Here is a 17,448-nt window from a genome sequence, read left to right as displayed (position 1 = left end):
CGGATATCAGGGTGTTCGCCATGTTCGAATCGAACACCGCGTGGTAAAGTGCGCCAAAATTCGATTCCCCTCCCACCTTCCCTGGCGCCTTTTTTGCACCAATAACAGCGCAGGGGAGGTGGGACAGGAACTACGACACCGGGGGCATTGAAAAAAATTGGAAAAAGTCATTGGCTGCCGAAATCAGGTGACCTCCATTTTAGACGAATAGTGGATTTCAAATCCGGGTCATATGAGAATGTGAACTTTGTGACTATGAGACAGGGATAGCTGTACAGGCAGGGATATCTAGGGATAACCTTTATTTAGGGGGGAATGTTATTAAAAATAACTTTTTGGGGCTCTATCGGGTGTGTAATTGTGATTTTTGTGAGATAAACTTTTTCCCATAGGGATGCATTGGCCAGCGCTGATTGGCCAGAGTACGGAACTCGACCAATCAGCGCTGGCTCTGCTGGAGGAGGCGGAGTCTAAGATCGCTCCACACCAGTCTCCATTCAGGTCCGACCTTAGACTCCGCCTCCTCCAGCAGAGCCAGCGCTGATTGGCCGAATTCCGTACTCTGGCCAATCAGCACTGGCTAATGCATTGTATTGGCGTGATGAAGCAGTGCTGAATGTGTGTGCTTAGCACACACATTCAGCTCTACTTCATCGGGCTAATAGAATGCATTGGCCAATCAGCGCTGGCCAATGCATTCTATTAGCTTGATGAAGCAGAGTGTGCACAAGGGTTCAAGCGCACCCTCGGCTCTGATGTAGCAGAGCCGAGGCTGCACAAGGGTTCAAGCGCACCCTCGGCTCTGATGTAGCAGAGCCGAGGGTGCACTTGAACCCTTGTGCACCCTCGGCTCTGCTACATCAGAGCCGAGGGTGCGCTTGAACCCTTGTGCAGCTTTGGCTCTGCTACATCAGAGCCGAGGGTGCGCTTGAACCCTTGTGCACCCTCGGCTCTGCTACATCAGAGCCGAGGGTGCGCTTGAACCCTTGTGCACACTCTGCTTCATCAAGCTAATAGAATGCATTGGCCAGCGCTGATTGGCCAATGCATTCTATTAGCCCGATGAAGTAGAGCTGAATGTGTGTGCTAAGCACACACATTCAGCACTGCTTCATCACGCCAATACAATGCATTAGCCAGTGCTGATTGGCCAGAGTACGGAATTCGGCCAATCAGCGCTGGCTCTGCTGGAGGAGGCGGAGTCTAAGGTCGGACCTGAATGGAGACTGGTGTGGAGTGATCTTAGACTCCGCCTCCTCCAGCAGAGCCAGCGCTGATTGGTCGAGTTCCGTACTCTGGCCAATCAGCGCTGGCCAATGCATTCTATTAGCCCGATGAAGTAGAGCTGAATGTGTGTGCTTAGCACACACATTCAGCTCTACTTCATCGGGCTAATAGAATGCATTGGCCAATCAGCGCTGGCCAATGCATTCTATTAGCGTGAACTGAGTTTGCACAGGGGTTCTAGTGCACCCTCGGCTCTGCTACATCAGATTGCTACATCTGATGTAGCAGTGCCGAGTGTGCATCAGATGTGTAGTTGAGCAAAACTGACTCAGCACTGCTAAGTCTCTGCATTCGCATAGGAATGCATTGGCCAGCCTTCGGCCAATCAGCGCTGGCTCTGCCGGAGGAGGCGGAGTCTAAGGTCGGACCTGAATGGAGACTGGTGTGGAGCGATCTTAGACTCCGCCTCCTCCAGCAGAGCCAGCGCTGATTGGTCGAGTTCCGTACTCTGGCCAATCAGCACTGGCCAATGCATTTCTATGGGGAAAAGTTAGCTTGCGAAAATCGCAAACTGACAGGGATTTCCATGAAATAAAGTGACTTTTATGCCCCCAGACATGCTTCCCCTGCTGTCCCAGTGTCATTCCAGAGGTGTTGGTATCATTTCCTGGGGTGTCATAGTGGACTTGGTGACCCTCCAGACACGAATTTGGGTTTCCCCCTTAACGAGTTTATGTTCCCCATAGACTATAATGGGGTTCGAAACCCATTCGAACACTCGAACAGTGAGCGGCTGTTCGAATCGAATTTCGAACCTCGAACATTTTAGTGTTCGCTCATCTCTATTTATGAGTCTTTTGCGTTGAATGAGAACATAGTTGTTGAACAATAATAAAAAGAATCCTCTCAAATACAACTTGCCTAATAATTCTGCACACAGTGTGTGTGTTTAAGGGAAGAGGTCAAGTTCTCTATATGAACAATCTTATTGACCTCCAGAGGGACGTTTAGGAGAGCAGTTTATCTTAAAAGGACAGCAATACATAGTACTGTTGCGATCTAAGTAGGAGCACCTCTCAGGAAGTCCTGCAGTGAGGTCTGTAGATGTATCAGTCACTGTGTTCTCAAGGACCCAGAAAGTAGACTAGATCAAAAAATGTGACCCTGCCTTCCCGGCAGGGCTCTCCCCTGGTCCGTTTCGGGGTTGGAGAGCATAGGGTATGCAGAGAGTTATGCATTTTCACTCAGGGGGCGCCTGGAGCTCTCACGGGGACTTTCTTGTGGACCCGGACCTCCCTCACCTGGGTCCTTGGCATGTACTGCAGCTCTCCCATTTTTTTCTCCTCGTTGCCCAGCCCCGAGGGTTTTGACAGGCCCCTCACGGGCTTCGAGAAGGCCTGTACTGGAACCAGTGTCCTCCGTCATTCCCTGTCGCAGTTTTATTCGCTCTTGGTCTCCCCTCCTCCGGGCCAAAGACCCTCCTTCCTATATAAATGGAAGGCGGACCTGAATATGTCTTTCACAGACTCGCATTGCGCCAGGATCCTAGATCTCGTCCACAAGAGCTCGGTGGCCTGTAAGTATCAGGAGGTAAGCTACAAGATCCTCACTCGATGGTACCATGTCCCATGCTGAGGATGGCCCAATAGGCCGAAACAGCGCTGTCCATAGCTGGGAATCTGTTCCTTTTGGGACAGAAATACTGATTTGGCAATTAAATCCACATTATGATTAAAAGACTTTATAACTGAGTCGTTCATGATGTTAAGGATGCTGCCCTCTATAGGGTGGTGTACAGAGTGCACTCTGTTCTCCTAATTCCATCCAGGAGAATAGATTTGTATATTTTTTAATAACTCATGTCAGCTTTATGGTGTAGACTGGGACAAATATGCAAATAGTGGGAGATATGATGATAGCTTCACTGTTCTGCTAGTGTGATAAATAAGGCAGAATATAAAGCTATACAGGTGGTATCATGGTTGTAGGATGGATTTCTGGCTCTGGTACTGTAATGAGGCATTCACCCTACCATTGGTGACAGTCAGTAGTGTCCGTTGCTATTGTCTGTTATAAGATTTTAACAATGGACACTAACAAAACAGTCATAAATCTGTTAAAAATCCCATTGATTTCAATGGGATTTTATCTGTTGTCTATTAATGACCGTTTACACCAAATCTGTCACGTGTGTTTTATTTTTTTCATACGTGGTGCAAGACTTCTGTGCCCGTGAAAATTAATATTTTTTAACATTTATGTGTATGGTTAACAGAAGAGCATCCGTTATACTTTCCATTATTACTGTCCGTTTTTTCTGAGCATGCTCAGAAATCAGAAACAAAATAAAAGGGACTGGATAAAATGGATAATTTAAATAAAGGGACACATTAACATGTTGGCTTCTGCTAATGTCTGTTATGATAGGTGTCTTTTTTTTCTTTAACGCACACTATCACAACTGACATCCAACGGTAGTGTGAAAGTCTGTATTTCTCTGTTATTTTTTGACTTAAGCTGCCATAAAGCAAATACCTGTGGCATGGACTATACAGAAAGAAAGTGTGTTCTTCCAATATGGGCACACAAAGAGATCCAAAATAGCTAAGACATATATATTATATACATATACACACATAGAATTTCCTTCTATGTACTTGCATCTAATGAATAAGACAAATTAAATATGACACATTACAAATATAATATAACAGTAATGTATTGGTGTACATAGTTAATAGAGTAAAATATAAAAGTATTCAGCTGTATACCTGACAAACAAATGCTAAAGAGAGACAACCTTGGCATAAGTCTGCTCCATAGCACAGAACAGTATGAGGTTGATGTTCACAAATGCGTTGTCGAGTGTTTTTTATAGTCAAAAGAACAGAAAAACTAATAACAATGGATCTATTGAAACCCCTATTAACGTCAACACATCTTTAAACTGCTCATGAGCCACGCGTTTCATCCTTGCTATTGTGAATCTTATTTTTTTTTTTTAGATGGAAAACAAAGCTGCATATGCAGAACTTCTTCCTCTATCCAAAAAAATAATCTACACTTGAAAGTGCCATGTTTTTTTTTGTTTTTAAGGTCAATGGCAGAGTGTAATAATACTGTACATCTGCATCATTCTGTCAGACCCTTGAGTTTAATAAATGGAACATTCACTTTGCCTCATTTTCTCCTGGGTGTCAAGCAGACCCCTTGCATCCAATTCTGGCCCCTGAGTGATATCACGCACCCCTGGGTCACTGCAGAGGCCTGTTATTGGGCCTCAGTAGTCACAATCCAGCATTATGATCTCAGCAAGTCCCATGTGACAGGCCTCAGCGATGACTTGGTGTCATGTGATGTCATCCAGGGGCCAGAAGAAGAAATGGTAGGGAACCACCAAACATCTAGGAGAGGTATACATTTCCATCTGTTGTTCATCTGGACAGATTAAAATGCGTGGTATGCTACACTTTTCTGTCCGTTAAATGCAACAGATTATGATGTCATGGAGGTAAAATTGAATGAAAAGTATGCACTTAGCACTTCTGTTTTATCTACAAGTTTATGGGGATGTTGAACAACACATTTTAACTTTTTTTTTTTTTTGTGCTAAAATGTATCTGCTCAACGGAAGTAAAACACTAGATATAAATGGCCCCTAACTGAATACAACTAAACACTTCTCTTGGCTCCTGAATATACTTCCAACTGTATGGAAAAATGATGGTGTGAACGGAGCCGTAAATAGATCTTGACAACATAACCGTTATTACAAGCTTAACTTGGTGTGAACAGTATGTTAAGATGGTTAGGAATCAGAGCTGCAAAGTGAACAACCCCCCCAACAACAACAATAAAATGATTCACTTGTAGTAGTTACTGCTGATAATGGTCTTCCACAGAAGCCTGCTGCTGGTGCAGTCCAGTGAACACAGGACAAGGTCACATGCAATGTTTGGTCCAGGCATGGTTTATTGAAAACAGGTCAAGCTTGTCACCTTTTCACACCTGGCAATTAACAGGCATTTAATCTATCCAGATTAGTAAAACATCAGCATAGAATATACAATGTTATCTTAACTCATTTTTTGATTCTGATTATATAACTTTGGGAGAAAATAAAAATCATAACTTTTCACCTAACAATCACTTTAAAACCAGTCAATGTTTTTCCTCTTGAGAATTATTATATTACAGCCTAAATACAGTTCAAACAACCCATTGAATTACCACAAAATGTTGCAAAGAATGAGAGGAGAGGACAGAAACCTCCTGCAGATTTTTTCCCTTTGCTTATATCTATCATGAAGGTTTGTTTTAAGGCACATGATAGTTACAAACAGGTTCGCTTTTAGGTCCGAATGTATTTCTCAGGTGATAATTCCTTGACTATTTTTTTTAGCTGCCATAGTTTGGTAATGGTGAACAAAGTCTGGGATTTCTTGCAAAAATTTTAAATGCAAGAAAAAAAACAAAAACAAGGAGTTTACACTGCCATTGTCCATCAGGATACAGAAATACTTTCTTAATGTGTAACGGCTTGGTCCCCAAGGAAATCTCTGATTCACCTAATACAATGATCGTCATGGCCAAGGTCTTAGAATAATGGATTGCCATGGTTGTAGAACATATTTTTTTTTACTGTTTGTGTCCTTCTCCAATCACTGATGATTACAATGCTGACCTCAATGTGAGGGTAACTTTCCAAATATATGCAGTTTGGTGAGACACATACTGCCTGGGTCACAAACAGACTCTGGGCACCATGATCAAAGAGGAAGAGAGTTATTCTCTAACCAGAACAGCCTGCAGATACATGGGTAATGAGAAACACAAATGTCATACTGGCAACAAATATTGCAGCCGCACAAACCTATCTAAAAAGCATAGTATAAAAGATGAAAAATGTATAAAACATCTGCATTTTATCAATTGATATTGTTCATATATTTAGATGTTAGAAAAAAAAAACAACCTGAAAATTACATGAACCTGCCACAGTTTTGTACAGGAGTGAAAAACAGACAGTAAAGTAAATGATCGTTCAGGATATGCCATAAGATTCTGACAGGTGTGAGTGTCAGATGTAGGACATCTATCTCCACATAGGGGGTCCCTGACCATCTATCCTGTCTGGTGCCACAGCTGCAGTGAATGGAGATGTGGCTACACAATGCACAACTCTCTCCATTCACTTCTATGTGTGGTTGTTTTTAGAACCCCCGTAAAAGTGAACAGAGGTACACCATTGTAGGCCAGTGACTGCCTGAAGTAGTCATATGTTTTAGATATTATGTCGGTACCAGAGCCGCGACGCTGGGGCGGCAGGTGGATTACTTGGTGAGTATTGTGTCTTATTTTGTTCCATTTTCCTCCTTTAGAAATATTTTGCCCAATTGAGAAAAATCCCATCAACGCTAAGGCCCATGTAGGAAAACAGGTCTTATTTTTCCACAGCATTTTTCATTAAGTTTTTAGTGCAATAAATATTTAGGGAAAATGCTTATGATTCTGCAGCATGCTGTGGTCTTCAAATTGATCCGCAGCAATTTTTTTCAACAAAAGTGTGAATGAGATTAATGAAATATCATTCACTTTGCTGGGATTGTAAAACGCAGCGATTTTTCCAATGCATTTCCACAGCAGCCAAAAAGACTGCGCTTCCACAATGTGGGGCCTCAGGTTTAGGTGGTTTTCACAAGGTGGTATTTTGGACAGAATTTTGCATTAGTGTTTGTAAGACCAAAGGCAGGGAATGTACTCAGAGGAAAAATGTAATGAAATTTTTTTTACCTCTATGATACGAATCCACTCCTGGTTTTAGAATAATGACTAACATACAACTGTGTAAGACTGGCCTTTGGCTCAAAAAAGGGGTACGGTAATTCAAGCCCAATGCAGGTGTGGCTGCAAAGAGAAGGAAAAGTATTAAGAGAACACTGGCATTTCTACTTAATTTTAAGCCCACTCCTCAAACTCAATGTGAGATTCTAGCCTAAAATGTCTATACTGAAAGGACTGCAATGTTTCTAGTTCAGCTGTATTTTTAATAATGGAGATCATAACCACCTTATAGTCTATGTCACTGGAAATTCAAGGAATTGCGCTAGTAATATTCCACTACAAGGTAATCATAACCACACACTTTCTATAACCATGTTAAACGTGATAACTTTGTGAACCCATGCAGGCTACTGAAGGACGAGATATCACAAAACACTTCTATTTTATCCATATGTCACGCATTGCAGCTCAGTGAACTTTGCACCATATACAATAGTCCAATAATTTAACTTTCAAGTGACATTTTGTATATCTGGTGGAATAAAATGTATGCACCAAGATAGTGTAAACCTAGATGACCTACACACTTACTGCACCCTTCAGAAATGATACTGTCGTCCTATAAGCCTCATTATTAAGTATAGACTAAATGTACAGGTCAGCTCCACAGTGACAGTAGTCACTACTGATTCTGGCACATTGTTATTTCATAAATTATGGTCCATTCTGAACTAAGAGAATACCAAAGTACCTCAGTAAAGCCACACCTGGGTAGATTGATGCAGGTAAATTACATTGTATATATGCTTATACAATTGCAGCACCTAGGGTTTTTGGAGTTTGTTTTTCATCACCAGCGGCAGCGACTTCCACAGGTTTTGTTACAAATGACATCTATATTTTGGGGAATAGATCATTAATTCTGCCAAGATCAATGCTGTGGTATGATGGATCAGATCTGCAATTATAAATGAGGTACTTGTAGATGGAGGAAATGTTTATGGGTAGGAATGCTATCAATGAATTTAGATTTATGGGTTTCATCCTATAAAATCAGAAATATTTTGGACACCACCAAAAACTTAGTATGTGAACTGTAGAAATGTTTTATATAAGAAGTAGTAGTCTATCTTAGCCAGTGGAAAATCAAGTGTAAGACAACAGAATCTATTGTTAAAAGCCTTGTTTGTGTCATCAACGCATTGCTTCTTCCAAAACCCAACAACATTTTGAAAGGTCTCTTGAGATTTGTGCCCATAATTCTGTTGAGGTAACAATTTCTGCTTGGGTTAGGCTCACTTTTGGTATGGCAGTTCTGAGAACACAGAGAATGGCACTTGTGACAAATAACCTCAGTCCCAGTGCTATGGCAATATACTCAAGGAGTTCTATGGGCAAACATTAAGGATCCAGAGCACTACCACTGTATGGCACATAGAAGTACAAAAATGTACACAGGTATGTCCTTTCATAATTGTTCAATTAAAAACCAATTGTTCAATATGAATAGGTTATGGTCAGTCTCTTCCACATGTGAAATACTTTCCTATGAAAACTGATCACATGACCCTATAGACATCATTGTTGAAAACCTGTAAGTTATCTAGGAATTGTCATAAAATTATACTTGCCAACTTTAGCGGGCTGACTTCTGGGAGTCCCAGCGTAGGAAGGGTGCCATGAAAATGTATGGCAATGCCCTCTTTAGTAAGTTCATGCCCTTTTTGTTGCATGTCACACCCCTTTTTGTAACAAGACCGTTCTTCCACCATGCCTGGGAGATTTGCCCACTTTTTCGGGACACCAGGAGGTCAACCTTTTTTTTTTTGTGAAAGTCTCCGCTAAGTTTCGAGAGAGCTGGCAAGTATTAATAAAAACCAGCAATATTCCCTCTGTCCTGGTTGCTACAAGCAGTTTGTAAGATGACTTTTTCTCAACAGTTCGGATAGATGTAGCCATAGGCATGTAAGCCCCTTGCAGCTTGGATCAAAGGGCTGAGAAAAAGGTCTATAGCTAACCCTGCAAAGTTGACATCTCCTTATACAACAAAGACATATTAAAACTTACTTGCAAGGCAAGGGCAGTGCACATTCCACGGTTCACTGGAGTAATGCTAAAGATAGTAACAGTCACTTAGAAAATGTTTCATCTATTATACAGATGTTAAAATGAAGGTTAATTTCTCTCTTCAGATATATAGTTACAGTCTTGAAGTGTATGTTATAGTTTTAAAGTCTGCTTGAAAGTATATTATATTATATCCTAAGAGAATAAGTGAAGTTACAAAGATGTAAATGTGCTACTATCATCTGGCTGTGTATACAGTATTAATAAATGTTTAATTTAGGGTAGGATACATGTGTCTTGACAGCAAACCATATACCTATGGATTGGAGGATACCTGCAGCCTTGTATAGAAGACAACCATCCTGTGGTAGGTAGTGGGTTAAGCTGTGAATCCGTTTTCAATGTGGACACACAAAGCATTTGCTGCGCCAAAACCAGAAAAATTGATTGCATTCAGCTCAGATGTCAGTGACCGGATTACAAGGGTGCAGGTAGATCCCTTACAACTCACACTAACAGATGGCAACCGGTAAGATGCTTTGTTTTTTTTATACATCCAAGTAAACATCTATGCACATTAAGTTTAGTACAGCATGAAATATTACATTAATGTAAAAAACCCCAGTCCCATCCCTGCAAACACAAGAAAGAATGCACACCTCACCCTCTGTAACAGATCTGTTTGAGCACCTACTGAAATACATTAAAATTCAACAGTAAATGTAATTCCTTATTTTAATCAAAGGATTAGAATTGCAGCAATGCGTTCATGATAAAAGATCTTAAAACAGTTGAGGAGATTGCAGGATGAGGAAAGGTAAAGACTTCCAGATAGTTTGTAGATGGTTGGTCAGTCCTTGAAATCTTGTTGCAAAGTTAATGAAGAGAGAAAGCACGAGATCAAAAGGCAAAATGACTGTACAGCAGAATATTCTGCACACAGATTGCAACCAGAGAGAAACGTTTTGTAGCTGCAGGCTCTGGCTAGACCAGCTGCAGGATTCGTGTCTGTATGCAGGTGTGTATGGATATAGATAACTTTTTTTTTTTTATGTACAACCAACTTAGGACCATGTGTAAAAGAGTGTATGTATATGTATGAGCTCACACTGCATTCCAGTTAATGACATGCACAGTTTGGAGTAAAAGTCCTGCGAAGGTGAGTATTCGGCAGAATGATGCCAGTCTTTAACACATTCCAGAGTTAGAACGCAGAGATGACCTGGGGAGGGGGAGCTCTATTGCCGATGTGTAAAGCCTTACATCACATTCAGATACTTTCTAAAAGGACAAAACCCATAAGGGTCTACAGCACAAACGGTATCTAACAATTTTTTTTTTCTCTCCACTTTCTCATTCCATGCAGCAACTTACGTCTTACTCCATCTTGGTGAAAACCACAATCCTTATGATATTCCCATCACTTTATAGCAAGAAAATAAAATTATGTGCACCTCAAGCCACAAAACCTCTTTTTTTTCACAGTTCAGGCTGAGGCAGCAAACAGAAAACCAAAGGAAAGGAAAAGTGCTCAACTGAAGTCAATGCCTCAAAGTTTTGTGGCTTTATTTGATTTTCGTGCAGGAAGCTTGTCCAATAAAAACAATTCCCTTCTTTCTGTCTTCTAGTCCTATAAGCTGCACCATCCCGACTTTCCTTTAGAAAGGTGGTGATTCTTCAAATGGCGCAAGGTTCAGGAAGCCTCAAAGGGAATGTTACTTTATGAATATATACTATACATATGTACTAAAAAAGATTCAGTTCTGAAGTAAAATTAAGCAACAGCGGTTTTTGGCGATGATCACATAGTTTGGTTCTCAGTCACAGCAGATGGCAGTTTTCATCCAGTCTCTTACCAAAATGGTCCTTCTGTGAAAACATTATGGCAGTGGTGGGCAATGATACCTCCAATGTATATTAAAAATGAGTGATTCTTGGTTTGGGAAAAAATATTAACATAAAAAATGTCTTCTCAAAAAGAATCACCGCAACATTATCCCTGTAACAGAAGAACATCATATATTACACAAAGAAAAATCAATGAGGGTGGTGATGTCGAGTGTAAAATAAAATACAAGGTCTGACTTTAGAGAATGAATACAATATGGCCAGATAAAATAAGAGCCATTGTAACTTGGCAAAAAAACAAACAAAAAAACACTTCCAACTGGTTGGCAGCTTGAGTATTGCAAACTTTTCAGAGGCTACTTAGCTGCATTCTCATAGATGGCTCAAATTTTAGTTGCCTATTCTATGTGAGAAGATGATAGGCAAAGTGCTGGAATCCCACTATATCAGCCCCAGATTCCTGACATATGTGTGGTCCATGGTGGGTCTGGAATAGGTTTCAGCCCCAGGTGTGGGTCATAGGCTCGTTAAAGGCCCATAAAAGTCTGCAGAGCCTGCACTTCAGGGCAGATCCTGGGAGGAGAGGAAGTGCCTGGGTCTGTCCTGTAACCCTGAGACCGGTGAGACCAAATTGTACTTGTTTTTTTCGTGAGTTTGGTAGTAAGCCACACGTATAGTTAGGTTATTACTTCTGTATAGTTATTCTCTCAGACAAGCAGGAATTTGTTTTATTTTTGCCTGAAGTTAAGGCTGTATTTTGTTTTTGCCCATTTGTGCAAGAAGTGAAGATTTATTTATTTTCCTGTTTTTTCTAAATAAACCTATTTGCTGCATATTGTGTGTCCCGGTCTTGACTGTTTGGGTCCATACCACTGTTTCTACCGTGCTAACGTCCCCACACTTAGTAGATGGCAGGTCTCAATAATGGAGGCATTCTGGTAAATGCAACTGGCAAAAATTTTAGTCGTGTTTTGGACTATAAATAGTAAAGAAAAAATATTAGTTGCTTAGATATACATACATACATACAGGAAAGATTTTTTACAGGGAGTAGTAACAACTTGTGTTGCATCATAAGCCTGGGGCCTCACATGGCATTTTACATTCACTGCAAAGTGGATGGGATTCACTAGAGGATTTTTATGCTACATTGTGGAAAATACAAGTAGCAGACATGCTGCGATTTCCATAACAGTTGTGGTTTTGGAAATCGCTGTATGTTAATTATATCATGGAAATTATTGGTGATTTCCCTATAAGTATAATGGAAGCAGAGATTTCTTCCGCAGACTTTCTATGCAAAGTGCTGTGGGAAAAACTGCAATGCATTGCTGCCATGGTTTTGCTGTAGCCCATTAATGCTAAGGCCACATTGTGCAAGAACACAGTGTTTTTGTTGTAGATTTGCTGCATTTTTTTGAGCCAAAGTGAGAGTGACTAAAAAAAAAAAAATATCCACTCTTGACTTTGGCTCAAAAAAAATGCAACAAAATCTGCAACAAAAAACAATGCATTTCCACAACATCAGGCCTCAGTCTAACAGCACTCACAGGTAATGCTCAATGCAAACACGGTGTACTCTTATTGAAGCATGTGTAAGCCACACTGTCATCTCCTCCATGCTGTGACCCACACCAAAAGTTACTGATGGGACCCAATAACATACAATTGGGTCCAGCTGAGAGGTCTGTCACTTGGAAAGAATACGTATCTTTGCAATTGGCATCATTTGCCATCAAATGTGATGGATTCTGTCTCCAGACAGGATGTGAACACAAAATGCTGTGCTCTGGCCCTGAGCAGCAGGATGCATCACCACTCAATCTATTTCTGAACAGGTGCTCAGGACTCTTATTCTAGTGATCAATAGGGGTCCTAGTTATAAGGTCTCCAGCAATCAAACAGTTATCATCTTGCGTATAGATAATGGTGTTTTTCTCATTTTCTATATTGGGGAAGAATAGCTGTCATTGATAGTGAATGTATGTAAATAGAAATAGAGGATATTTGCTTCTACAGATTTCCTCTTTATGGAGCCAAGACTACTATTTGCTATAAAACCGTTCTAAAAATCCTCTGCAACAGAAATCCTACAGTGGGGCCGTCTCCGGCAAAAAACCCAAAAAACTGTCAAAAATAGTCTGCTGGTATTTCGTGGCTAGTCGGGTTGTAAACGTTGCACTGCATTTGTAGCCAAACACGCAGCAATAATTGACATGTGTGTTCAAAGCTCCCAGTGAAAGACACTTGCTGTAGCTTTTTCTTCAATGTGTTGATGATATTTGTTGAAATCCTATTCACTATACTTCTTAGGGCTCGTTCACACGGAGTAAACGCGGCACACAATGTGCCGCGTTTACGGGACGTTTGCATTGTGATTTTGATGGTGCATGTTTGCGTCGCGTTAGCGCCACGTAAACGCGTGTTAACACGACCGCAAACATACACCGTCAAAATCACGGCGCAAACGTCCTGTAGACGCGGCACATTGCGTGCCGCGTTTACTCCGTATGAACGAGCCCTTATACTTTGCAGGAGGTTAACCGTCTGTGAGTTCACTGTGGCTAACTCACTACAAGTTCACAGCATGTAGCTTTAGCCTTAGGGTGCATTTACACCTGCAGATGTAGGCACAAATGAACATCAATTGACAATAAATACGTCAATCACTGCTCGTCTATATCAGAAGATGCCAAATGACTGGGGAGGAATGATTGCTACTCCCCCATTCAGCTGTAACAATTATCGGCAAACATCTCCAATTGTATAGGGCAATGCGAATCAGATAAAAACTACAATCCGTGAAATAATAAGCATATGTTCAATGATCAGCTTATTATTGCTAAAGATGTTGGTTGGGACATTAAAACAGAACTACAAAATAAGTAGATGATTCATGGAAAGTGAAATCGATAATTCTTCCCTATCGACTAGTGCTGTAAAACAGAAATATGACCTAAAAGGGAGTCTGTCATCAGATCCCAATATATTAACCCAGCGCCGCAGATTGATAGGTTAGGTCATCTAAGTAAAACAGTTTATCCCTTGTGAATCAGTGCCTTCGCTGCTGTTTTTGACAATATGCAAATGAGCTATTTGGAGGAAAAAGGGCATAGGTGCTTACCTCTTCTTTGGAGCAATGGCAGTCCACTGATCCTAAAAATTAATTTGCATATTGTGGAAGATAGTGACATCTTGGCAATGAAGGCACTGATTCACAAGGGGAAAACACTGTTTAATTCAAGAGACCCTAAGTAATCTGTCTGCAGGGGTGAGATGATCGGCTGGATTCTGGTGACAAACTCACTTTAAAGTGTATTACAATCTAAGTATTTATCACTATCCACCAGATTGATACATTTAACCTAAATCTAAAATAATGCTTCTAAATCTAAAACTCTGTTAGAAACTATATAGCTTTGTTATCGAGGTCCCTTAATATGATTGTTCTAATAGAAAAAAGCTTCATGTCATACAGTGTTGATCCAGATGGGAAATTATATAAAGGGGTTGTGTCAGAAAAGAAATGGTGTATTTCTAACAGAAACAGTGGCCCTCTTGTAAGAAGGATGTTTGGTATTGTGGTTCATTCTCATTCACTAGAAATTGTATTCCTGATATTTAGAAGCATTGTAAGTTGAGCTTGATATGTGTAGTACAAGCTGTCCATGCTGATCACTCATTACCATCACACCAAACACAAAACTAAGCAGGTTAGATAAAAAGGGAGACACAGTAGAAAGGAGCTGCACATTTCAAAGCTCTCAGAAACCAACAGAGCTTCTTTCAGCCATGCATCAAGGAGAAAAATCTTTAGATTTTGTGAATTTGTAAAGAAACGATACCATGAGTGGTGAAAAGTTACACAACCAAGATCCCACAAAGACATTAGACAGACCTACCATGCATGCAAAATTAGACCCAGGAGTCAACAGGCTGCGGTTTAGTGTCGCGTGCATCCACCAGATTGACAGTAGGCCTGTTACTCCGGGTAATGTGTTTCTTATTTGAGTCATTCTGCAGCAGCAGTAAAGGAAAGGAGAGAGCAAAACAGGTATTAATGCAAGGAGAGGTGCAACACCAGCCAAGGCTTGTAGGGGAAGGAGTTAAGTACGTGACAGGTTAAAGGAGTGGTAAAACATCAGCAAAAGAGAAATAATACAATGTTCTAATGTACAAATTGACAGGCATTTTAATACATCACATTAACTGAATTATACAAAACAGCATGACATCTGCATTGACAGCACATCATTTGTGAGTTATACAGACTACGTTTTCTGCCATGGGAACCCCATAAAACTGTAAGTAATAACCCAGTACCATGCACACCCCTATATATTGTCTGATAATTAACCTGGCCAAACACAGTGGAATAATTTAATCAGATATGATGACCTGGCACACAGCACACTGCTGTATGGCCAATGACTGGGTGCTTCTAACATCTGGTGAAAAGTGTTCAATATCACCCAAGTATATTTTTCAATATAATAACTGATCAAGAGTTTATAAGGAATGCAACTGACTTGTGCATTAGCATCTCGGATACCCAGCTGACAGATCACACAGTATTAATACTCAATAAAGCCACCAGCCTACTTACAAATCAAGTTTTATCCAATAGGCTGCAAACGAGAATAGATGAGCCTGAGCAAACTAATGAAAACATTGTGGTGTGTTCTAAACTCTATACTTACTGAATTTTAGTCTATATGCCATTGCCCATATCACTATATATACAGACTATGAATGCACAACATTAGTATTACTGAGCTCTGATCACTTTGCTTATCAAATACATTATTCAGAACAACATAAAAACAAAGGCAGAAAAAAATTAAGGGTTTAGTATTCTGAACAATGCCTTGTCAAACATTGTTTACCGAAAGGTCTTCTGCTATGTCAGCCAAAATGTCAAGGTACATTTTGCTATACTTAGCCCACTATTACCACCTCCTTGTTGGGTTCCAGTGACACCTAGTGGAAGCCATGAAACTTACATGGTATCCTTTTTGAAATGTTGGTTATATCATAAAGAAAAAGTTGAACTACAAGATGAAAAAAAAATCCACACTCCTTCACAAACCAATGACATGGCTGATAAATGATACCTTTAAGGGCTCCTTCTCTGACAGATCTCCCATGTTTTCATTAGATCTGTATTTGCGCTCCTTGTCTCGGTGATCAATAGTAGAATATCCATCTAAGGAAGAAAGGGAATTTTGCTTAAGTTTTAAGAAATAATAATTGTAAAGAAATAAAACCTGCACAGATCATTAACATTACACTCACATGGAATTGTGCTGCATACAAAGACTTCTTTCTTATTCCATTTTGCTATTCATTCTTCTTACCACCATGTATTCACACACAGTTTCTAGGGCAGAATCAACCACAAACGCAGCTCTCTCTGGACTTTGTCAGACCATATGAATAGTTTCTACCATTATATACTGTCTCTATTTCCCCTCCATCATAAATTGTAAGCCCATACAGTCAGGGCCATCTATCCCATTGTACCAGTTGGGCACTTGTACTTATGTTTTGTATGTAAACCCTCAAAGGTATCTCACACCATAGAATTAATGTTGCTCTAAAAATAAATAAGAATAATTTTTCCACAGTATGTCAGGGCTTCAATGGTCACTATTAGGGTTGAGCCAATCTTGAGATTTCAGGATCATTTCCATTCGAACCTGATCCCGATCCCAATTCCGATCCTAATGTAAGTCAATGGTATTTTTAATGATCAAAAATCGGATTTTAAAAACGATCCTGTTCACTACACAGCATGGAGTCCAAAAATGGAAGGCTTCAATTTTTGGACTCCACGCTGTGAAGTGATTAAAAAAATCCGCCAGCTACTTAGTCCCCCCACTTACCTGCACAGAACCACTGCCGCCTCTTCTCCTGGTGTGTACGCCACTCCCTGGACCTCCGGGCGCCCCCGCCTCCCTAGGCTGTTGTGACTGATGCTGGGAGAAGGTGGGGCTTGTTGTGGTTAAGGAGAGTGTGGGCGGGTACAGGGCAGGGAGACATGAGTGCATCACAACAGACAACAAACCCCGCCTACTCCCAGCAGTGACACTAGCCTAGGGAGGCGGGGGCACGCACAGCGCTCTGCCGGCGTGCGAAGAGAGAGAGTAGAGAACAACAGCCTGGAGCTTCAGGGAGCGGCAGCGGTTCTGTGCAGGTAAGTGTGTTGAGCGATCGGGATCAGAATTCCATTCCCGATCTTTTTTTAGGTGGAATCAGAACGCGATCGTGAAATTTACTCTATCGCTGATCGGGATCTGATCTTCACCGATCCCTCAACCCTAGTCACTATCGCTTCAGCTAAATTGCTGACATGAGTTGTGATCACCATCGCATCACCATTTGTTTCATCTAAAATTTAATTTTTATACTGAAAAATTGCTCCAAAAAGCTGGCTGCTAGGCAAGCCCCTTCCCTCTAACCTTCTTTTCACGGTCTGTTCTGTGAAGTCCATTGAAAGAGAACAGTATGTAGGGCGAGGCT

The 17,448-nt window shown here is 40.8% G+C and overlaps 1 protein-coding gene across 2 annotated transcripts in view; it reads right to left on the bottom strand.

The window, feature by feature from the left end:
• Positions 1 to 5,181: 5,181 nt before the first annotated feature.
• Positions 5,182 to 17,448, bottom strand: part of ARVCF (ARVCF delta catenin family member) — a 531,145-nt gene continuing 518,878 nt past the window's right edge. For both annotated transcript variants that reach the window (XM_075275546.1, XM_075275554.1), the window contains 3 exons: positions 16,041 to 16,132; positions 14,829 to 14,943; positions 5,182 to 11,077 (listed from right to left, as the gene is read on the bottom strand). In XM_075275546.1, the coding sequence (XP_075131647.1) occupies positions 14,842 to 14,943; positions 16,041 to 16,132 (194 nt within the window). In that variant the 3' untranslated portion in view covers positions 5,182 to 11,077; positions 14,829 to 14,841. The remainder of the gene's footprint in view (positions 11,078 to 14,828; positions 14,944 to 16,040; positions 16,133 to 17,448) is intronic.

The sequence above is a fragment of the Leptodactylus fuscus genome, chromosome 1 (assembly GCF_031893055.1).
Source record: "Leptodactylus fuscus isolate aLepFus1 chromosome 1, aLepFus1.hap2, whole genome shotgun sequence".
NCBI lineage: Eukaryota > Metazoa > Chordata > Amphibia > Anura > Leptodactylidae > Leptodactylus > Leptodactylus fuscus.
This window is presented reverse-complemented; position numbering and strand designations above follow the sequence as displayed.